Source organism: Kogia breviceps, chromosome 2 (assembly GCF_026419965.1).
Source record: "Kogia breviceps isolate mKogBre1 chromosome 2, mKogBre1 haplotype 1, whole genome shotgun sequence".
Taxonomy (NCBI): Eukaryota; Metazoa; Chordata; class Mammalia; order Artiodactyla; family Physeteridae; genus Kogia; species Kogia breviceps.
Genome location: NC_081311.1, coordinates 121,007,392 through 121,031,761, shown reverse-complemented (window position 1 = coordinate 121,031,761; position 24,370 = coordinate 121,007,392). Strand labels below are relative to the sequence as shown.

The following is a 24,370-nucleotide window of genomic DNA, read 5'->3' as shown; positions in this document are numbered from 1 at the left end:
GCGGGGGACTAGCCAATGGAAGGGGGGCTCTACGTGGGCCTCCTGTGCGCGTGCGCATCATCGGCTCGACGATCCTTCCCATCGATGCGCTCAGAAGCAACTCCTTCAGTCTGGGCACTGCCGGCTTCTGCGCTACCTGCTCTTCCGTCGGGCCGCCATTTTGAAGACGGGAAGAGTCCGGGTCTCCAACACCCGGAGGCGGCGGCCGTGACTGGTACGTATGGTTTCCGCCCGCGTTAGCCCCTCCAAATTCGCCCATCTTCGGGCTGCGGCTCTCGGTGTTGCCCCTATTCCCACAGGGTCCCTATCGCTGTCCCCAGTCGTCCTGTCACTCTGTCTTTAGGATCCTTTTCGCTTCCTCATCCTTCATCTGTGCTGGCACCTTTGCTTCTGTCGTCTGGCAGCCCTAACAGGTGTTAAAATACCTACTTCGAGCCTCAGGACTCCATCGCGGTGGAGCTCCTCATTGGCCACCCCGATCTAGTCGGAGTTGTGTTCCGCGGACTCGAACCGGACGGGCTGAGAGCCTCACGCCCTCCTCTGGGCAGGGAGCTGTGCCCTGTGGGGGCGGGGGCGAATTTGGGGGTTCGGGGAGAGCTTGGACTTTGGTCCTGTCTCGGTGGAGGAACACACAGTAGGCGGTGGTGGACGTTACCCCAGTGATCTGTTGTTAGAGCTTAATCCGTCACCGGCCTGTTTGTTTTGTTCTTTCCCAGGAATAACTTTACAAAAGGGAAGATATTTTTCGCCTGCCCTTCCCGTCAGAAATGGCCAATGTGAGTAAATTAGCCTTTTAAAAAGCAGTATAATAATAAAATAGTTTGGGAACTCGTTAAGAAGGATGGGTTTAATGATAATGGCATTGATGGCATAATGTTTCTCTTAATTAGTGTACCAGAAATGACAAGGGAAGCAAGGGGTGTGAATTAGGTTGATATGCTTTGCAGGTAGTTTGAACACAACATATTTCTCAATACACGTCTATTTATTTCTATAAATTCGTTTTTAGAAATAAATTCAGTGCCAGCACCCTTTCAGTAGTTTTAAAAGACATTATTTCAGTAAATATTTAGAATTATTTTTAAGCCGTTTTCTGTTTCTTTGGTTAGGTAAACTGAAGGTTTTGTAGCAGTTCAGTATAGGAAGTCACCTTCCAAATACTACAAAATGGGCACAAGAGATACTATTCTCACAGGCCAGAGAGATTTATTCACTGTAACTGTCCAGCGATTACTCAAATGCATCCTGCCATAGGGAACACAAAACATATTTTAAAACAATTACAATAAGAGTAGAAACTAATTTTAAAAGCTACACAAAGGTACAGTGCAGATTCAGAGCTTTGTGGAGAGGGAAAAGTAGGGGTTTGTGTTCACTTAATCAGAGAAGCATTTGACGTTTGAAAGATGGGTGGGATTTAGATAATCTGAGGTTTGGTTGGGCAGAGCAGGAGGTATATTCAAAGACACCCCCCCCTTTCAAAAAACGAAGGCAATTCTGTCTTCCTGAATGTAAGATGTGTGAAAGAGATTAGTGAGAAATAAGGTTGGATTGTGGATTTGAGATCAATAAGAGTCTTGATTGCCAAACCCAGTAATTTGGACTTAATTCTTTAAATTTTGGTGATTTAATTAGAGCTGTGTGTTATGGCAACAGTTAGCCAGGATAGTATTCCTGTAGTTAAATATGATATATTAAGTAATAGTTTAATGGTAAGACTATAGGGCCAAGTCGTAAAAGTAGACCACTAGTGTATCCCATGTGTTAAGGTGAATTTATACCTAGCCAGAATCATAGGAAGGGAATGTTGTAAAAGAAGCATGTGCTACTCTCAAAGGAAAGATACTAGTTAGAGTAGTATGCTAATATTTGACCTGGCTTTATTTTGATTTGAATGAATAAATTAATCCAGTAGGTATTTTGAAGGATACGTTTATAAATCCTTTTATTGTTAGAAAGAAGTTTACATAAAACTATTCAAATACATGTTTAAAAATTTGTGTTCGTTTATGTGCATTTTAAGTGCTGAATGGATGTTACTAATGAAACATGAAGATAGATATGTATGTCTTCAACAATTTAGTTCGCATACATAACATGGGTCAGGTATGTCATATGCTTCAGAGGCTGAACAGGTCAATTAAGAAGCATTGGTGGGGACTTGTACAAACTGAAATACTCATTTCTGATATAAAGGGAGCAGCCTTTCCTTAGCTACAGTGATGTGTTGCCAACTAATGTCATTTGGGAATGTGAATCCACCGCTGCCAGATCTTTGGAGTTTGTAAGAACAGCTGAAAGTCTGGATCTTTTGTGTGAAATATCATAATTGCTCAATGTTGATATACAATTCAAATTTCTTGTAGCACTGAGAATTACCATTTTTGTCTCTGACCAGGTTGGGTACAGACCCAAGGGAGAATGCTTAAATTTTCAGGTGGGCAGAATGCTCTGGAGACAGGCCTTGCATTTTGGAGACATATAAAGGAGGTTTTGTCTATCCAGATTTTGTAGAAAGAGTTGGACTTTGTCAGGCCTAGGAGGAGAGGGAAAAGGGCGTTTTAGCAGAAGAAATCTTGTGGCAGTATAAAAGAAGGCAGAGAAATATGGGAAAAGTTGGGTAAATATTTTTATGTGACTAAAGAGTGGAGTAAGAGAAGGGGGGATAAAATGAGTAAGAAATTATGTCAGAGAAGTAGAACGACCAGTTAGGATATTCTTGTACTTAGGATGAGAAAGTCAGAAAGAACACAGGGCTGGATTTTAGAATACTATGTGAAAGGGGAAAAGAATGATTCTACAGTATCTAGACTATTTCAACATCTTGGTAACTTTTTCATACCACCTCTGTAATCCCACTCCATTCTCTACACTGCCCTTAGTGGTACATTCCTTAAAATATCCTTTATTTTTATCAGTTTATTCCTCCCTGCCTACAGGTTAAAATTCTGATTTATTATCTTGATGTAACAGGCCCTTTCCTGTCTGTGTCAAGTATAAAGCCTTTTATAGTTGCCCACAAGTTAACTTTCAAGCTTGTTTTTTACTGCACTACCTTATATCCACCTTCAGTGAACTTGTCACTCTTCTGAGTACGTCCTTTATGACTCCATCCCTTTGTTCATGAAAGTCACTCATTGAAATTCCCTTTCCCCAGCAAATTTCTATTTCTTCACAACTAAGTATATCCTCCATGAAACTTTTTGCCTATGTCCTCAAGGGTCTCTTAATTGTTCAAAGCTTTTAATAGCATTTCACAGATGATATGGTATTTGTTCTTACATATTTTCCACTAATCTAAGAGTCAGTGGTTTTTTTTAATATAAATAGCCAGATAGCAAATATTTTAGGCTTTGTAGGCCGTAGAGTCTCTGTGAAGCTACTTAGCTCTGCCATTATGACATGAAAGCAGCCACAGACTATACATAAATGGGTATGGCAATAAAACTTTATTCACCAAATCAGACAGAAGGCTACATTCAGCTATAGTTTGCCAACCCCTGCATTAAATTATTCTGACTTAAGTTTTTTGTGTTTTTTTTTTTTTTTTTTTTGCGGTATGCGGGCCTCTCACTGTTGTGGCCTCTCCCGTTGCGGGGCACAGGCTCCGGACGCGCAGGCCTAGCGGCCATGGCTCACGGGCTTAGTTGCTCCGCGGCATGTGGGATCTTCCCAGACCAGGGCACGAACCCGTGTCTCCTGCATCGGCAGGCGGATTCTCAACCACTGCGCCACCAGGGAAGCCCCTGACTTAAGTATTTCGATTAAAGTTTATACGGGAAAGATGTTTACACATTCATCCATTGTAACTGACCTCAGAGTTCAGGGAATGAACATAAGAGCAGAAAATGTATCACAAAGGTATGTGCTAAAATGGAGTAAAGTGGACATTGCCATAAAACCAAGAGGAAAGATGGTATGGGAGATAATTAGTACAATTTACAGCAGTAAAAGAAGAGAAGAGTTAGAAAGTAAATAGGTTTTGTTTATAGGAGAGGTTTTGAAAGTTCTTTATTTTGAGACTAGAATCTTATTAGTTGTGCTACCTTTTTAGTGTCATTACTAAATAGGGCAACTTTTAGAGGTTCCCATTCTTTCTGTATGGCACTCTTAATTCTGGCCTTGGGAAAGCCATATATTTTTATCCAAAGTAACTTATTACTTGTTTTTTAAATGTTTGTATTTATTTCTAAAATTATAGACATACATGATGCTTATCCTATGGTAGCTGCTCAATAATAATAGAATAAACATTGGTTTTAAAAGATATATTGCAATGTGAGGATTTGCCAGAGATTGTCTGTGTTAGTATAACATTTATATCCAAAATAATTTTGATTTTTGTGTCCTTCTTAGGTGCTCTGTAACAGAGCCAGACTGGTTTCCTATCTTCCAGGATTTTGCTCTTTAGTTAAAAGGGTTGTCAATCCCAGAGCCTTTTCAACTGCAGGATCTTCAGGTTCTGATGAGTCTCATGTGGCCACTGCACCTCCAGATATCTGTATGTAAAAGTTATTATTGCTTTACTTATAATTGTTTCATAACATTCTGAGTTGTATTTCCTGTAATACAGTAAGTCCCCTACATACGAACCTTCAAGCTATGAACTTTCAAAGATGCGAACACAAGTTCGCATGACCTGTCACGCAAGTTAGTTCATGTGTCTGGTGTACATTGTCACATGCGTGCATTCTCTACAAGTGGTCGTGCTTTTGTGCACTTTATGTTACTGTATAGAGTACAGTAGTACAGTATCTTTATTTCAAGCCCAGGATGTCCGGAAGCAAGCGTAAAAGCAGCGTATAACTGGTATTGCTAAGAAGCACCAAGCAATAACAGTGGAAACAAAAGTGAAAATAATTGAGAGAGTGGAATGAGGCAAAAAGAAGGTAGACATTGCTAATTCTTACAATATGAATCTTCAACCATCAGCATGATTCTAAAGAACAAGGACAAGATTATGGAACACGTGAAGTCTGCTGTGCCAATGATGTTGACAATAATATCGAAGAAGCGTGGAAAAGTGATGAAGGAGTTGGAGAAACTTATCAGTATGTGGGTGCAGGATCAGCATCAGCGTCAAGTCCCGCTCAGCTTAATGCTGATTCAAGAGAAAGCTAAAAGCCTTTATGAAGACTTGAAACACGGCAAAGAATCAGAGGACGCATCTTTTAATGCCAACCATGGCTGGTTTCATCGGTTCAAGGCTGGAGCCAACCTTCACAATGTAAAAGTAAGTGGCAGGGCAGCAAGGGCAGATATGGTAGCTGACCAGGAATTTCCTAAAATGCTTCAAGAAATTATTGATGAAGGTACGTATTCACCCGAGCAGGTTTTTGATGTGGATGAGACAGGACTGTACTGGAAGAGGATGCCAAAGGAAAAGTTATATCAGTAAGGGGGAAAAGTTGATGCCAGGCTATAAAGCAGCAAAGGATAAGCTAACTCTGTTGTTTGGTGGCAATGCTTCTTTCCAGCGATATGAAACTGAAGCCTCTCTTAGTTTATCAGTCAGAGAACCCAGGAGCCCTTAAAAACATAGCCAAGGGCTCTCTTCCTGTTGTGTGGAAGAGTAACCCCAAAACCTGGATCACACAGGCCATTTTCCAGGACTGGTTTTTCCACCACTTTATCCCAGAGGTAGAGAAATATTGATTGGAGAAGGACATCCCATTCAACATTCTTTTGCTGCTCAGCAATGCTCTGGGCCACCCCCTATTCATGGACGACTTTCATCCCAACATCAAAGTAGTGCATCTGCCACCAAATACCTTGTCTCTCATCCAACCTATGAACCAGGGAGTTATAGCAACTGTCAAGAAATATTATTTACGTCACAGTTTTCATCAGGCAGTAAAGGCAAGTGATGAATCAGGAACAACCTTGTGACAATTTGGAAGGACTATAGCATCCACGACGCCATAAAAAACATTGACTTTTCTTGGCATGAGGTTACGGCCGTCCCCATGAATGGGCTTTGGAAGAACCTTTGCCTGCAGTTTGTTCACAATTTTAGTGGATTTGAAAGGTGGATGAGGAGTCCAAAGAGGTCTTCAGCAACTTAGTGACCCTCCGCGAGAAGCTAGAGTTAGATCTGCAAGAGGACAGACTTCATTGAAATCCTTGCTGTGCACCATGAGGAGCTTACTAATGAAGACCTGATGGAATTGAAGTGCAAGAGAGGACGAAAAGAGACAAGAGGAAGAAGTAACTGAAGAACCAAAGAGATTCATGACGCAGGAAGTGGCAAGGGGGTTTTCTTTATTTGAGAAGGCACTGTTAGTTTTTGAGGCACAGGACCAAAACGTAGAACAGTACACAAAGGTTGCAGCAGCCATTCAGATTGCAATCCACTGCTACCATGTCATCTCTGATTAGAAAAAAACAGACCTACTACCCAGACATCACTGGATTGTTTTTTCAAGAGGGTAGATAGAATTGAGTCCAGCAAGGAAGCAGAGCCTGTGCCATCCATGTCAGGCATCAGTGAAATTACAACTTGCCCTCCATCTCCTTGCTGATGATCCTTCAGCTCTGTCATCTCCCACCTCCTCTTGCTGCTCCAGTCAGTAACTCTTCTTGCCTGTTCACTTGATGCCAGCCCCGTACGCCAGCTGTTGTACTGTACTACTGTACTTTTCAAGGTACTCTAAGATATAAAGGTCTTTAATTTTTGTGTTTGTTTTATATGTATTATTTGTGTGAAAAGTATTATAAACCTATTACAGTACAGTACTGTATGCTAGCCAATTATGTTAGTTAGGTACCTAGGCTAACTTTATTGGACTTAGGAACATGCTCTCGGAATGGAACTCATTCGTGTGTAGGGGACTTACTGTATTTCTTCTTGAGGTTTTACTGATTTTCTAAAGTTGAGTTTATCCCATTGAAAATAAAATCAGAGCTCTTGCCTAAATATTTATACCAGAAAGTTACAATATTTTTTTAAAAAAGAATGAATATTGGTTTCTAAAACTTATTTTCTTGAACTTTAGTTTTTTCTAATTATTTTTGAACACACAGTCCTCCCTGAAACAAATCTTTTGATCCTACTAAACTATGTTACTACTTCTTGCCATTCTTTGCTGAATTTCTTAGATGTAGCAGTCACTTTGAGTGTTTATTAAATCAAAGTCTGCTTTTTCTTACCCATCTTGTGTACCACTATCATATTAATCATTCTAAAATACTTTAAATCATGTCACTTCCTTCATAAGCCTCGATTATTTCCCACTGCTTTCAGTAGCAGTTCCTAAACTATTCCCAAGCTATGAATCATTGTTCAAGGATGAAAAAAAAAATTTATTTTTAAGCTCTGTGATTAGTTAGCTTGGAGAAATGCTTTATACCATAGTCCTATCTTAGAGGTTTATAATACACACTAAAATATTCGGGGAGAGCTCTTAGAAACTTTACCTAATATGTTCTAAAGGGATTGCCCATGGAATCCTTTTTCATGCAACACATTACTTAGAGTGTAATTTAAGTTCACTTGGGCATGCAAAGCCTCCCCTGGTTTTCTTGCTCCTGTTTTCTAACTCCATCTCTGATTACTCCTCAATTTTCATGATCTGAAGGCTAAATATACATTATCATAAATGAAAGATTTGTCACTCAGAATATGTAAAGGGTTTGTATTGTGAATATACAGCCAACCCTCCCTATCCATGGGTTCTGCATCCTCACGTTCAACCAACCAAGGATTAAAAATATTTGGGGAAAAAAATTCCAGAAAGTTCCAAAAAGCAAAACTTGAATTTGCCACACACCAGCAACTATTTACATATCATTTATATTGTATTCGATATTGTAGGTAATCTAGAGATGATTTAAAGTATACAGGAGAATGTGATGTACGAAGGTTACAGTATATGTGGGTGCAGTTGACTCATGAACAACTTGGTTTTGAGCTGCTCAGGTCCACTTTATACGCAGATTGTTTTCAAAAGTAAGTATGGTACAATTCTCGGTTCAGGGACAACTATATAAAGAATTTTTGTAGATCAATAGGAAAAAGAAAACCCAGTAGAAAACCAAACAAAAAATTTCAAAAATGGATTTGAACAGGTCATTTCTGTAGGAGAAAACCTAAATGACTGGTAAACATTTGAAAATATGCTCAAATTCACTGTTAATATGGGATATTTATTTAAAGAAACAGATCTGAATAATCTGTAGAACCCATGTTTTTCAAAATAGCTGGTAAGTTTAAGTTTCTGAACTGACTCCAGTCAATCATCAGTGGCTGTCTAGAGCCTTGTTACTCAGTGTGATCTGCAGACCAGCATAGCATAGCATGGCATAGCATCAGCATCATCTGGGACTGTTTAGAAATGAAGAATTTTTAGCCCTACTGCAGACCTAGTAAATCAGAATCTGCATTTTGAGAAGATCTTAGATGATTCTTAAATAATTAAAAGTTTGAGACATACTGGGCTAGAGTGTTTAGGTTGAGAATCATGTGACAATGTCTGTGTTCAGCAGGGAAAAGTTCTGCAATTGATAGGTGATGTCTGTCATAGGTGTGGAAGAGAGATATGGTGTCACATGGAGGCAGCCATATTGACATGGCCGTTTTTAGTCACTCAGTTCTGGCAGAGTATTTATAAATATTTTCATTGCCAACTAAAGTCTGCAGCAGTTGTCCCTTCCTTTCTGTAAACAAAATTCCTACTCTGAGTTTCTTCATTTGATTTTCTAATTTATTATTTTCTGGATCTTCTTGAATTTTTCACATTAGGATTTTTTTAAGTTTTACAGGAATAAAGTAATGTGGTCTATTCTTCTGTAAATATTAAATCCATATTAACTTATGTAGCTGGTAAACAGGGCATTATGTCACATTGGTTCGTACAAGATTTTTTTCCAGTCCATTAATGTTTTGTGCCACCAGGTAACAGCAGTTGAATGCCCCTTCCCAAGGGTAGCCACCATTAAGTCTGATGTCTTTCCTTACAGGTGTTTTTTTTACTGTATTTAAAAACACAAATATAAGGATAAAAAATAAATGTCATATATGCTGTTCTTTGACTTAGCTTTTTCTTTTAATGTAATATGTCCTGGACTTCATTCACTATCAGTAAAGATTTACCATATTCTTTTTAATGACTGTCAAGAATTACGTAGTATGGGAGTTCCCTGGTAGCCTAGTGGTTAGGATTCCAGGCTTTCACTGCCATGGCCCAGGTTCAATCCCTTGTCAGAGAACTGAGATCCCACAAGCCTCACAGCATGGCCAAAAAAAAAAAAAAAGAAATACATAGTATGGATTACAGTACTTTATTGAATTCTTTCCCTATTAATGGAATTACCTATGAGCTGACAACTGGTTGCTTTGATTAGTCTTTTGGAATAACATGAAACAAACTAATTTATATTTATACAAGAAAGCAAACTTCAAAGAACTATTGGTTAGGTTAAAAAAAATACCTAATTGGAAGAACATTTTTTCAGTCTACCAGTGTACTTGTAAGGAGAAAATGATTCATTTTGTCGTTCCTCTTTAGGCTCTCGAACAGTTTGGCCTGATGAAACTATGGGACCATTTGGACCTCAGGATCAGAGATTCCAGCTTCCTGGGAACATAGGTTTTGATTGTCACCTCAATGGGACTGTATCACAGAAGAAAAGCCAGGTTCATAAAACTTTACCTGATGTTCTAGCAGAACCTTTATCGAGCGAAAGACATGAGTTTGTTATGGCACAATATGTGAATGAATTTCAGGTAAGTTGTTAAGGTCATTCTGTTTTTCTAATTATTAATGCTATATTAATTTCTTTTTTTTTTTTTTTTTTTTTTTTTTGCGGTACGCGGGCCTCTCACTGTTGTGGCCTCTCCCGTTGCGGAGCACAGGCTCTGGACGCGCAGGCTCAGTAGCCATGGCTCACCGGCCCAGCCGCTCCGCGGCATGTGGGATCTTCCCAGACCAGGGCACGAACCCGCGTCCTCTGCATCGGCAGGCGGATTCTCAACTGCTGCGCCACCAGGGAAACCCCTTAATTTCTTTTTTTTAAAACATCTTTTTTTTTTTTTTTTTGTGGTACGCGGGCCTCTCACTGTTGTGGCCTCTCCCATTGCAGAGCACAGGCTCCGGACGCGCAGGCTCAGTGGCCATGGCTCATGGGCCCAGCCGCTCTGCGGCACGTGGGATCTTCCCAGACCGGGCCACGAACCCGTGTCCCCTGCATCGGCAGGCGGACTCTCAACCACTGCGCCACCAGGGAAGCCCTGAAACATCTTTATTGGAGTATAATTCTTTACAATGGTGTGTTAGTTTCTGCTTTACAAGAAAGTGAATCAGTTATATGTATACATATGTTCCCATATCCCCTCCCTTTTGCATCTCCCTCCCTCCCACCCTCCCTTTCCCACCCCTCTAGGTGGTCACAAACCAGCTAGCTGATCTCCCTGTGCCATGCAGCTGCTTCCCACTAGCTATCCACCCTATGTTTGGTAGGGTATATATGTCCCTGCCACTCTCTCACTTCGTCACAGTTAACCCTTCCGCCTCCCCATATCCTCAAGTCCATGCTCTAGTAGGTCTGTGTTTTATTCCTGTCCTACCCCTAGTCTCTTCATGACATTTTTTTTTCTTAGATTCCATATATATGTGTTAGCATACTGTATTTATTTTTCTCCTTCTGACTTACTTCACTCTGTATGACAGACTCCAGGTCCATCCACATCACTACAAATAAGTCAATTTCATTTCTTTTTATGGCTGAATAATATTCCATTGTATATATGTGCCATATCTTCTTTACCCATTCATCTGTTGATGGACACTTAGGTTGCTTCCATGTCCTGGCTATCATAAATAGAGCTGCAATGAACATTTTGGTACATGACTCTTTTTGAATTATGGTTTTCTCAGGGTATATGCCCAGTAGTGGGATTGCTGGGTTGTATGGTAGTTCTATTTGGAGTTTCTTAAGGAACCTCCATACTGTTCTCCATAGTGGCTGTATCAATTTACATTCCCACCAGCAGTGCAAGAGGGTTCCCTTTTCTCCACACCCTCTCCAGCATTTATTGTTTCTAGATTTTTTGATGATGGTCATTCTGACTGGTGTGAGATGATAATTTCTGATAACTGAACATATTACTTTCATTGAAAAAGTAAAAAAAAAAAATCTAAGTCCAGTGTAAACAGAAACAACATATATAGCTTTTTTTTTTAATTTTTATTTTTTTATTTTTATTTTTTGTGCTACGCAGGCCTCTCACTGTTGTGGCCTCTCCCGTTGCGGAGCACAGGCTCCGGACACACAGGCTCAGTGGCCATGGCTCATGGGCCTAGCCTCTTCGCGGCATGTGGGATCCTCCCGGACTGGGGCACGAACCCATGTCCCCTGCATCGGCAGGCGGACTCTCAACCACTGCGCCACCAGGGAAGCCCCATATATAGCTTTTAAAAGCTTGGCATTGTCCTGTACGTAGCGTTTGCTATATAATTTTTTTCACTTAACTACATTGCAGTCTCTTTTAGGTAATTAAATAATTCTTCAAAAATATCTTTTTAATAAATGTGTATTTCAAATATAAATAACTTAATTCTATAACTGGAAATTTATATTCCCTGTTTTTCACTTTTATTAATGGTAATTGTAATTTATATATGGACCAAATTCCAACTAGTTTTATATTCCTCTAGCCATTTAAAAACTTAAGAAAATTTTGAGATCTCTGAAACTCTGGATACAGTAGACTGAAGAGGAGGATTTTTAAATAGCTTTTGTAAAAACAATTCCTGAGGGGTTTTTTTAATGAGTTTTTTAAACTGATATTGCATATGAATTTTTAAAATATGTTTTAAAACTAGTATTGCATCATTGCTCACTCAAATGGAAAGTTACATGCATTTCAGAGTTTCTTTCAAACCCCGATCCTTATCATTTTTCATATTTCTATATAGCTTCAGGTTGAGATTTTGATCAAAGCCATATTATTAAAAGCAGCAACCCCTCACAATTATGGGTGATATCAGACAACCTAACACTGGGACACAGTTGACCTCCCCTGACTTTTTATCTCAGATATTTCTCCTCAGTCTTTTCAGCTTCTCCTCTGTCTACCAGTTACATGATATTTCCCAAATGTCTCTGATCTTCATTTTCTCATTTGACTTGCTCCCTGGTCACTTGAGTCCTTGGCTTTCTCCACAGGCTGTGTTTTCATATTTCCTAGCTGCTTATTTCTGTTTCTGACATTTCTGATTCTACATTACCATCTGCCTGCCAAACATCTTTATCTGGATGTCTCAGAAGTCCCAAGATTTTACACGTCTAGTACTAAATTAGTCCTTTTTTCTCTCAAAACTTGTCCTTATTCCCATGTTGTCAGTAGTATAAGTGACTTAATCATCCTCCCACTGTCCCAAAAATAAAAATTATAGTGCCAACCTTAACTCCTCTTTTCATCATACCCCCGTAAATAGTGACAGAATTACATTGCTTCTATCTCTGAAAGTAGCTCTTAAGTTATTTGTGTACCTTCAATTCTCACTAATACTGCCAAAGTTCAGCGCCTCCTTATCTTACCTCAATTTTTAGAGGCATTATAGTATAATGGACTGTGGAGATAGGATACATCTGTATTCAGAGATTAACTCAGCCATTTACTTAATTTTGTGACCTTGAGAAAGTTACTTCACCTTTCTGAGCCTCTGTTTCTTTATATGTTAAATGAGGATAATAATAATCATCCCTGGCCTACAAAGTTGCTATGAGGATTAAACATGAAAATGTATGTAAAATACTTATTACACTAAGTGATCAGTAATTGTTGGCTGTTACTGATCTGTCACCTGCCCTTCCTCATTACCATACATCCTCTACAGTAATACTGTCATTAGCTTTTTATATCTCATCTTGATATTCCTCATTGCTTTTTCAAAAGTTTGTAATGTGGCATAAATGGCTTTCCACAATTTTGATCCCTTATCTTTCTCACCTTACTTCCCACTACTTCCTACTCCTTCTGTTCTCCAATCACAGCATATTTTCATTTTTTTTTAATTACACCATTCTCTTTGACCATTGCGTGCCTTTGCACTGTTATTATCTCTTGCTGGACTTTTTTTTTCCTCCTGAATTCTTAACCTATATTCTGTCTATTCTTTATCTGTCAGACACACATGTTAATTAATATGTAACTGAAACGTGATTTCAACTTTTCCTGATTTCTGTCAGCAAAGCAAGTGTCTTCCCCATCTATACCTCCAGAAGTCTTCCATTATAACTCTATAGCACTTCTGATATGGATTGCATTTATTTGTTCATGCATTTTTCTTCTACTAACTCTTATATACCTAAGAGTGAAGACTGGATTTTTTACCATTGTAGTGCCTGTTCCTGTTTATAATGTCTAGTGTATAATAGGCACCCAGTAAATTGCTGTTGAATAAAAGCCTCTAAGCGCTTCCTGTTGGAGAAGCTATATATTTAATCGTGTTGCTTTGTAAGTTAGTGTTCTTATCCCCATTTTACAGATTATAGAACAAAAGGAAGGATAATTAGATATAACAGAATATCAGAAGAGGTAACATTGTAAGACCCAATCCTGGCGCGTTTTAGTTAGTTTATTAGCCAACTTCTATTCATATTAAGTCTTAGAATATCAGGGTATTTGTATGTTCCTTTTTTTAATTCAACATTTTTTTTAAATTTTCAAATATTAGATTCATCATAGAGAAAAGTTTGAGTATGTAAGAAAACACTGACTATTACCCCATCACCAGCTAGGTTAGGATTACTGAAAAAACTTTCTAGGGAAAAAAGGTTTATAACAGGCAAGATATTTTATTTGAACTCCAGATTTTGTTTACTTATATTCTTATTCCGCCTTAGGGTAATGATGTACCTGTTGAGCAAGAAATTAACAGTGCAGAAACTTACTTTGAAAGTGCCAAAGTAGAGTGTGCAATCCAAACATGTCCGGAATTGCTGCGAAGAGGTATGTTGTGCTTTACTCATTTTTACACTAATGTGTGTTAGATAATGTCACTAATTTTTTAATGTGTTGAATAATGTACTCCATAGGAATTGTAATGCTTTATAACTTAGTATTTTAATATGTCTAGCTGGAAATGATGATTGCCTCGCCAAGATAAGGCTTTCAAGTGTCCCCTGACATCTGACCTCATGCTGCCATTAGATAGGAATAGTAGAATTTTTAATAACTTTTTTCCTAAATCTTTCCCTAAAAGTCCTCCCACTCCTGGGTGATTATTACAGCCATAATTTCCATGAGCTAATACATTAGTACTACTGAGAAAAATCTTAATAATAAACATTTTTTTTTTTAATTACAAGACCAACAACATGTAACCCAACTTACTCTTCAGAATTGTTGGCAATATATTTTCATTCATCCAAAAAGAGCAGAAGTAAACCAAAACTAAATTCATTTCATCCTTTTCAAAACTAATATGCATTTATAAACCTAACTTGGTACCATAATAATTTAACTTAATCATCATTTTTCTAAAGTATTTTATGAACTGTTTCTTTTTTTAAAAAATTTATTTTTTTCTGGAGTTTTATTCTTATTTCACTTACAGATTTTGAATCACTGTTTCCAGAAGTAGCCACCAACAAACTAATGATTCTGACTGTAACACAGAAAACTAAGAATGATATGACTGTTTGGAGTGAGGAGGTAGAAAATGAAAGAGAAATGCTCTTAGAAAAGGTAATTCTTTCAGCTTCTGACAATTTAATTTTATGATCTTATTTAAATACCAATGAACCAGTGTTTTAAAATGATGGCTATCTTTTCTAGCCTTTATTAATTCTCTGCTAATGTATTCCAGTACTAAAAAACTTACATGTTTTCTGAGAATAAAAATACCACAATTTTTTTTTTTTTTTTTAGTGTCTTTGAAAAACTTAGATTCTGTCCAGTACTTCCTCAGTTTTTTGTTTTCATTTTTTGTGGGGTTTTTTTTTGCGGTACGCGGGTCTCTCACTGTTGTGGCCTCTCCTGTTGCGGAGCACAGGCTCCGGATGCACAGGCTCAGCGGCCATGACTCACGGACCTAGCCACTCCACAGCATGTAGGATCTTCCCGGACCAGGGCACAAACCCGTGTCCCCTGCATTGGCAGGCAGACTCTCAACCACTGCGCCACCAAGGAAGCCCCCTCAGTTTTTTTTTAAATTTATGTCTGCTTTAGGAAATTTGGGAATATAGTAAACAACAAAAATGTAAAATTAACTCTTCATACATGTCTCTCTCTCCTTCTCTCTGATCCTCTCTCCCCCTCCATGTCTCTTTCTCTCCTCTCAAGCATGTCAAGTAAAAAGTGAAAATACCTCAGCCTTCTTAAAGGAGTAAACAATAACAGTGTACAGTACAATAATAATATAATAATGGTATATACCCACATTTTTTTTCCCATCCTTTGCTTTTAACTTAGAAGATACGTTTTGACACCTTTCCGTAACATTACACATAGATTTTATTTCATTCTTTGTAAAAATCTGTAGTGTTACATTGCATGGGCAAACCGTAAATTTTTTAAATTATTTAAAAAAAATTTTAGTCATTTATAAGTTGAAAATCAAACTTTTACTATTACAGGCAGTGAATATATTTGTACATATATTTTTTGCACATACTTATATATTCCTGAATAGGGAATTGCTGAATTGGGGTATATTCATTTTAAGTTTTGAAAGATACTGCCAATTTGCCCACCAAAAAAACTGTCCTAGTATATATGCTCTCACCTTTACCCTGGATATTAGCATTACTTTTCATTTTTACCAACCTGAGAAATGATAAGTGGTAACTTAAAGTCTTATATTTTAAAATTATATAATTATTTAAGAGTTTGATGTTCAGTTATATCAATTTCTCTGTCTACAAGATAGAAAGGAATATTCCTTTGCCTGTATGACATATTGGGATTAGCTCACTTGGACACCTTAGCTAACTATAGTTGAAAAAATTCTCTTTATTAATTTACATACAGTATAATATTTCGAATTATTTTATATTTTCTTTAGGTTTGGATGTATAGTTCTCTTCATTTATAAAAATATTATTTACATACTCAATAGAGTATTTTATGGTAATGACTTCATACTTAAATGTCCCACATATAGCTTTACTAATAAATTCCATGTAGTAATTAATAATCATGAGCAAGTTATACGTGCCAGCTAACAAAGAAGTTACGGAGAGGCATAAGACATTCTCTCTGATCTTTAAAAGATCTGAATTTGGAGAAGTGAAATTTAAATACATAATAACTCAGTAAACATTTTCTATTTATATATTAAGACAATGATTAGTAAATGTATACTACCATTTAGACACTAGAGAGTTTGCTCTGACATGTGCATTGCATTAGTAAGTTCTACTTTTTGAACCATTCGAGATTCTGAGCCTCATTTGATACTGACCCCAGTATAGGTGTAAGTCAGCAACAAAGACCCAACACAGCCAAAAAGTAAAATTAAAAAAAAAAAAAATTTTTCCAGCTTTTGAAATGGCAACACGCTTTATCATGTGTATTTTAAACTTTATAATGACTAAAGCTATTTTATTTTTTATGAAAAAAACATTTCTTATTTTAGACATGTTAGTGGTTATTTCAGAACCACACATAGCGTACTGTCCAAGTAGATATTGTATGTTTTATGATTTAACTCTATTTCGAGTTTTTTCCAGCAGATGTCAGTGTTTGCTATTGATGAGCAGAAATCTTTTTTTTTAAATTAATTTATTTATTTTTGGCTGCGTTGGGTCTTCGTCGCTGCGCGTGGGCTTTCTCTAGTTGTGGCGAGTGGGAGCTACTCTTTGCTGTGGTGCACAGGCTTCTCATTGCGGTGGCTTCTCTTGTTGCGGAGCACGGGCTCTAGTGTGCTGGCTTCAGTAGTTGTGGCTCGCAGGCTCCCAGTGCAGGCTCAGTATTTGTGACACACAGACTTAGTTGGTCCACAGCATGTGGGATCTTCCCAGACCAGGGATCAAACCCATGTTCCCTGTATTAGCAGGCGGATTCTTAACCACTGTGCCACCAGGGAAGTTCCAAGCAGAAATCTTTATATTTAAACTGGTTCTTTTTGTGATCATTTGGGATTCTTTCAGTTAACCTTTGCAAACATTTAAATGCATCATTTTGTTCACCTTGTAGTTTTTGTGTATGGCACATCTTTTATTAAATTGATACATAATTCTAATGACTTTCCTAAACCATATTCAGTTTTCATATTTTTAAGAATTATGAGGATTAATGAAATACAACAGTAAGTGTAAATATTAAGTATGAAAATAACCTGTAGAGTACAGTATTATCTAAATGTTTTTCATTAGTTTACAAGAAAGTACAGGCATACCTTGGAAATATTGCAGGTTAGGTTCCAGACCATCATAATAAAGCAAATATCGCAATAAAGCGAGTCACACAGATTTTTTGGTTTCCCATATACTGTACTGTAGTCTAAGTGTGCAATAGCATTATGTCTAAAAAAATGTACGTACCATAATTCTAAAATACTTTATTGCTAAAAAATGCTAACCGTCATCTGAACCTTCAGTGAGTCATAGTAGTAAAACATCAATAAAGATCACAGACTACAGATCATCATAACAAATAGAATAATAGATGAAAATTTTGAAATATTGAGAGAATTACCGAAATGCCACACAGACACATGACGTGAGCAAATACTATTGGAAAAATGTTGCCAATAGGCTTTCTGGACACAGGGTTGACACAGACCTTCAATTTGTAAAAAACTTATCTGCGAAGTGCAATAAAGTGAAGCCCCCAAAAATGAGATATGCCTGTATTTGGAGAAAATAGGTTAAAGTTGTATATCTCTATAGCAGTGATCAGCAAACTTTTTCTGTAAAGAGCCAGATGGTAAATTTTTAGGTTTTGTAGGTGATAGGTTCTCAACTACTCAATTCTACCATGTATTGTTAAAGCAACCACAGACCATATATAAATGAACAGGCATGGCTACGTTCCAGCAAAACTGTATTTACACAAACAGGCGGGCAGCCAGCCAGGTTTGGCCCGCGGGGTATCACTTGCTAGCCCCTTGTTTAGGATGTGGCCCATATGCCTAAAGCTTGGACTTCTGAGCATCTCAGCTGAGTGCCAGAGATGCTCAGTGAGGTCTCATCACTCTAGGTGGGCGAGAAATTCATGTTACCCTGTAGTGCATAACCCCTGATATCACCATTCAGCTCTCAGCCTTGCAGCTGGCATTCTGCTAGACCTTGAGGAATCTCACCTTGTATCTGTGCAGCTCAACCCTTGGCTACTGAACCAGGGCAAATTGCTCTGCAGACCACATGGGAACCCCATTTGTGCATCTCCCTCAGCTCCAGTACCCTACGCCAGAAATTCCACATGCTTCAACTGTTCAGAACTCTTGCTTTCTACCTCCTCAGCCCAGTGACACTATCACTTTGCTTGGGCTCCACTTCTTTGCCCTGCAACAGGAGAGTGTCCCCAGACAGAAGCCTGGAGCATATATGGGGATCACCTTATTTGTTTCCCTTCTCCTCCACAGTTTTGTCTGCCTGTTGTTCGGTGTCTAAAAACAGTTGCCTCATATATTTTGGTCAGTTTTATATTTTTCAGCAAGTGGCAAGTTTGATAACTGTTACTTTGTTACGGCTATAAGTGGAACTGTGCCCTTGTCTTTAAACACTTATGGTCTGTCTTTTTTTTTTTTTAACATTCTAATCTAATTCTAATATTTGCTTCTAGTCTTTTTCACTGCTTAGACTTCTGATAAAGCTAATAAAGACATCGTAGGAATTAGGATGGTAAGACCAGGATTTTAATACATGCACATGGTCTGTAATGTTTATACACAATACAAAAAATAGAGAGGTGTGTAGTGAAAAGGAAGTATGCGGTCCAGCCCTGTACCCAATCTATCCATTTATCTTATTATTTTTATGTGCCTTTTCAGAAATATTTCATGACTATGTGAGTGGATAGATGTGTTTTTGTAGGACACACAAACAAGTACATGTTTTTAACCAACTTTCATTCAAATTAATGAATGGTCCATATCTTTTCATTATGAATATTTTGTTTTCCTTTTCTTACCTTATTTCTAATACCTCTGTAATGATACAAAATAGCAACTGTAGGTTATAATGCATGACAATTTGGGAGTTAATAGTACAGAAGTGATTAGAAATAGTTCCTAAAATAGGAAATAATTTAGAAGAAAAAAATATACAATTCAGACTTTTTAAAAGAAATGAAAATATTACATGAAGCATTCATCTTTTGGATGGGTGAAAATAATCGTAGGACTTTACAGTCTTAATTTATCATTAGTTTTAATTGTTTATTAATCTTATTGTGTTCTCTATCTGAAGCAAAAAATATTTATCTTAAAAAGTTATTGAGAAATAAAACACTCTGCTGCTGATTTGAGCATATTATTTGTGCCTTTTTCTGTGCAGTTCATCAGTGGTGCTAAAGAAATTTGCTACGCCCTTCGAGCTGAAGGCTATTGGGCTGACTTTATTGACCCATCATCTGGTTTGGCAGTGAGTAATTAAATACATTTTGAAAGCCAGATTATATAATTTGAAGTAGGAATTATTTTTATTATAACATTGTTTATAATTATAACCTTGGTAAAAGTAGACCATTTAAGACTTTGAAAACCTCACAATTTTATGCAAAGAGGTAGCAAGAGTCTGTTGAATTCACAACTTTGAGGGACCTCTGGCACTCATAGTTAAGCTTCTACATCACTTTAAATTTTTTTCATTAAAAATAATTTTAAAATTTATTTTCCATCCTCATTAATAGATATTACTTGAATTACATTGAATTAGTGTGCTTACTGTTCATTAGTTAAAACTTAGTATCCAATAGTTTCATTAAGGAAGAAACACTTATTTTTAGAATTAAGAAAATATGGATGGTAAAGAAATATTTAGAAAAGTAACTTTTTGGAAATTAACATTTGTAAAGCTATACTTTATAGAAAATAACTGAACCACTATTGTGGTCATATTTTAAATTCTGTGTATGTCTTTCAGCTACAAATAGTAATAATTTTTTCAATCTTAAAATAGGAATATATACTGCTTCTTTTCAAAGTCAAGATTTAGTGAGTACTAGAAATGAAAAACTGAAGTTTTCTTATCTTAAAAATTACAAAGGTAAACCATAGATGATTGCCTAAGTCTTATTTCATCTCTAAAGGTCATATAATATTATGCATTTGGTTCTAGGTAACATGCAGTCTGCTAGATCATTCATTTCACATTTCCAGAATGCACAGGTATTGAGGCGAGAGGAGGTATTAGGGCAGTTAGGTGTTCCATGTGACCTTTTTTTTTCTTATTTGATTTTGAAAATATTCAGAGTATTTAAATAGATTTGTGTTCATATTTGCATAAAAATTATTACTTCATTATCTAGCTAATGAAAATATGACTTTTTTTATTTCCTCCAGTTTTTTGGACCATATACAAACAACACTCTTTTTGAGACAGATGAACGCTATCGACATTTAGGATTCTCTGTTGATGATCTTGGTTGCTGTAAAGTGATTCGTCACAGTCTCTGGGGTACCCATGTGGTTGTAGGAAGTATCTTCACTAATGCAACACCAGAGAGCCATATTATGAAGAAATTAAGTGGAAACTAGCAGTAATGTCAACTTATTTGCTGTGCTATTTCTAACATTTGGGATGATCTATACACTGTCGAAGGCTTCAGTTTTCAAAATTTACTTCCTTGTAGGTATTTATTTCAAAATTTATGAATTTACAGTATTGGCAAGTGGTTTGTGATTTTTAAATTTCAAATGTTCATTCATAATATCATTAAATACATCTTGAGCACATCCACATTGTATAGAATGTGATAGCTAACATGTAACCAGGGTATGATCTCATATTGTTATTTCTCCCCATAATTGGAAAAACCTCAGTTTTAATTATTTTTCTCCAAAAATAAATCATACATTTGGTTATGATATGTTTTTTCACTGCAGTATTTTTAAAATGTAATTCTTAAAGATTCCTAAGAAACTACAATATTAATCTTCTTAAAGTTTGTTTTTTGTTTTTTTTTTTTTAATAAATGCAGTTGAGAAATCTGAATTCAGTGTAGATTTAACTTTTTTTAAATTTTCTTTTTACTATATTACTTGTTAGATGTCCTGGTACCATCTGAGTATTACTTTGAAATAATGTATGTACAGGAAAAGAAGAATAAGGATAATACTAAAACTTTACATATGAAAGAATATGAATCTTATCTTTTTACATAGTGAAAAATAATTCTTAACTCCTGGGTTGAGACAGATAAATGTAGTTTATTCTCAGACAAAACTATGCCTCAGCTGCTAAGTCATATTTCTCCAAATTTAGCAATAGATGGAAACTGCAGTAGTTTACAGAAATGTCTCATGTGGGACAGAGTTGTTTTTACAGCATTTTAAACTTAGACTCATCTTTGGTTTGTCTTTTGTCATTAGGAATATAGATAAATCTCAGGAGAACAAGTAACTTCTACCAAATGAATTAACTGAAATGGATTTTTCTGTATTTTTAAATTAACTGCCTGTTTTTTATATGATCACGTGGAGATGACCAGCTTTTTAATTTAGTTTACAACTTCATTTAATACTGTTTGTTTATTTAACATGTATCGATAGTTTAATAATGAGTGTTGCTTATGATTCAAAGAATAAGAGCTACAGTGTTTTCATTCATTATGAAAAAGATGAAGTCTTGACTTCCAAAACATTTTGAAAAAAATTTTTTGAAATATATATGCTCAATAAATTTTTATCTATGTAAGGAGCACCCAGATCAAGACAGAACATTACTGGTACCTCAGAGGCTCATCCGACTCCCTTTCAGGCACTTCCTCCCCTTACTTGCCCCTCCCACAAGCAACCACTGTCCTGAATTCCTACAGTATAAGTTGGTTTTGTGTTTTTTGATGCTTTACATATATGAAATCATATACTCAGCAATGTGAGATTCACCCTTACTGTGCGTAATTATGCACAATTTTGCCCCTCAGAGGAAATGTGGCAATGTGGAGATATTTTTTGATTGTTACAACTTGGGGTGGGAGAGTGATATAGGCATCTAGTAGTTACAGGCCAGAGATGCTACTAAACATCCTACAATGCAAAGGACAGTTCCCACAAAAAAAGAATTATGTGGTCCACTCGTTTCTTGTATGCGTATTGCTTATTCAGGCCTTTCTTACTTTGCACCATTCTTTGAGCCATGTTCCTTGAAATTTCACCATTTGCTTTAACAATTCTGAAGTGCCATCTACTGGTTGAAAAGGATACTTCCTCCTCATAGGTGGCTATGGTTACATACTCATTATGTGAGGGGTAGGATACACAATGTTGGGACTCCTTTTATCATCTCGCTTTCTAACAGGATTTGCAGAAACAAAGTATGAGAAGCAGTAACTGCCAGCTAAATTTTTTTTTCCTTGAAAAACAGGAATGGCCAGATTTAGGTTTGGGATATATAATCCAAGGGATTCTTACTAATAGTAGTAGAAAATAGTTAACTATTATGTACTGCAGTAAGAAAACATTGCAGTTATCAGTTTCATCATATTCATTTGATTAGGACCCCATTAAGAAAGAATTGGTAAAATTATTATCTTAAACATAAGTTTGCTACCTTTTAAAGTAAGCCTGAGCCATTGAAATTGATTTTAGACCTATCACTGAAAAACACCATTTTGTTGTAAAATTTGTATTTTGACAAGAACTTAGGAATTATTGTATAGAAGATAAATGCTAGAAGGGGTCTTTCAGATCATCTGACCCACCTCCCTCTTTTTACAGTAGACAAAGTGGGAAACAGGAACATGCATCAGGTCACACAGCTAGTGTTAAGACCCAGTGCATAGTCATTATCAAGAAGTTTATAAAGTGATTTAAAATATCGAAGAGTTGCGGAATTTATGTTTCAGATTAACTAATAGTGCTACCACATTTCATAAATAAACTTGAGTTCATTCCATTGAACTCTTCATACTCAGAATTTGTTTGAAATTTTACTGAAACGTATCTGAAAATTCAGTTATAGATCCTACACTTCACACAGTAGTTCTCTGACTTCAAGATTAAAACTCATTTCTTCGACTTCCCTGGTGGCGCAGTGGTTAAGAATTTGCCTGCCAACGCAGGGGACACGGGTTCGATCCCAGGTCCAGGAAGATCCCACATGCCGCGGATCAACTAAGCCTGTGCGCCACAGCTACTGAGCCCGTGCACTGCAACTACTGAGCCCACACACCGCAACCACTAAAGCCGCGCTCCTGGAGCCCCTTCTGCACAACAAGAAGCCACCGTAGTGAGAAACCTGCGCACCATGATGAAGAGTAGCCCCCGCTCACTGAAACTAGAGAAAGCCCGTGCACAGCAACGAAGACCCAACACAGCCATGAAGAAGGAAAGAAAGAAAGGAAGAAATTGCCCTCATTTTAAACAACTAAATAAAACTCATTTCTTTCTTGGGCTTCTGTCACTCGTAACATCAGTATAATCCTTACATTTGAACAAAATTCTGCTTTTAGTTCCAACTCTATTTCTTCTTCTTAGACTGGTTCTCTTGTTGCTCCAAAGAAGAATTTATCTACCTCAATGCTGTTGACATTTTGAACCAGATAATTCTTTGTTCTGGAGGATATCATGTACATTATAGGATGTTGAGCAGCATCCTTGGCCTCCATCCTCTAGATGCAGCAACCCCGGTCATGACAAAAAACATCTCCAAAAGTTGCCAAATTTCCCCTGGGAAGCCAAATGTTTATCTGAAAAAATTTAACCAAGTGTCCTGTATGTTATCTGACAGTATCATATCACCAGTTGAAAACCACTGATTGAATGCCTTCTAACTCAGCAGTCTTCAACTTCAGCTGTACATTTGAATCAAGTGGGAGTGCATTGAAACACATTGATAATTTGGCCTCCACACTCACAGATTGTTTTATTAGTGTGAAGAGCCTTGGGCATCATTATTTTTTAAAAGTTTCCCAGATGATTCAGATGTACAGTCAGGATTAAAACCATTAGTTGGTTTTGAAACTCAGAGATTAAAGAGGCATCTAAAGAAATAAGGGCAGGATATGATAACTGATTTAATGCACTAAGGATATACAGGAAACAAAAATGAAATCTGTAATGTTCTGCATTGAGTGACCTAATCAGGCTCAAATAAATTCAAGGGTTCTTTCTCTATGAAGCCTTTCCTAACTACTCCATCCCTCACTGATCTTTCTTTTCCTTTCATTTGTATAGCACTTGGTTTACACCACACCATTTTGCACTTGCTACTTGTACATAATTCTTTTGTATTTTTTATTCTTTTTTCCTCCTGTACC

At 37.0% G+C, this 24,370-nt stretch overlaps 1 protein-coding gene across 2 annotated transcripts; it reads left to right on the top strand.

Annotated features, from left to right (window-relative positions):
* Positions 1-97: 97 nt before the first annotated feature.
* Positions 98-23,504, top strand: MMADHC (metabolism of cobalamin associated D). Of its 2 annotated transcripts, XM_059052754.2 has the most exons (8): positions 98-214; positions 717-776; positions 4,357-4,501; positions 9,507-9,724; positions 13,849-13,954; positions 14,562-14,692; positions 19,447-19,533; positions 20,454-23,504. In XM_059052754.2, exons 2-8 carry the CDS (start codon positions 768-770, stop codon positions 20,646-20,648), a joined length of 891 nt encoding a protein of 296 aa, XP_058908737.1. In that variant the 5' UTR covers positions 98-214; positions 717-767; the 3' UTR covers positions 20,649-23,504. The 2 variants fall into 2 exon arrangements, with proteins under 2 accessions (XP_058908737.1, XP_066882088.1); XM_067025987.1 differs by lacking the exons at positions 98-214; positions 717-776; positions 4,357-4,501 and adding an exon at positions 7,819-7,948.
* Positions 23,505-24,370: the final 866 nt, after the last annotated feature.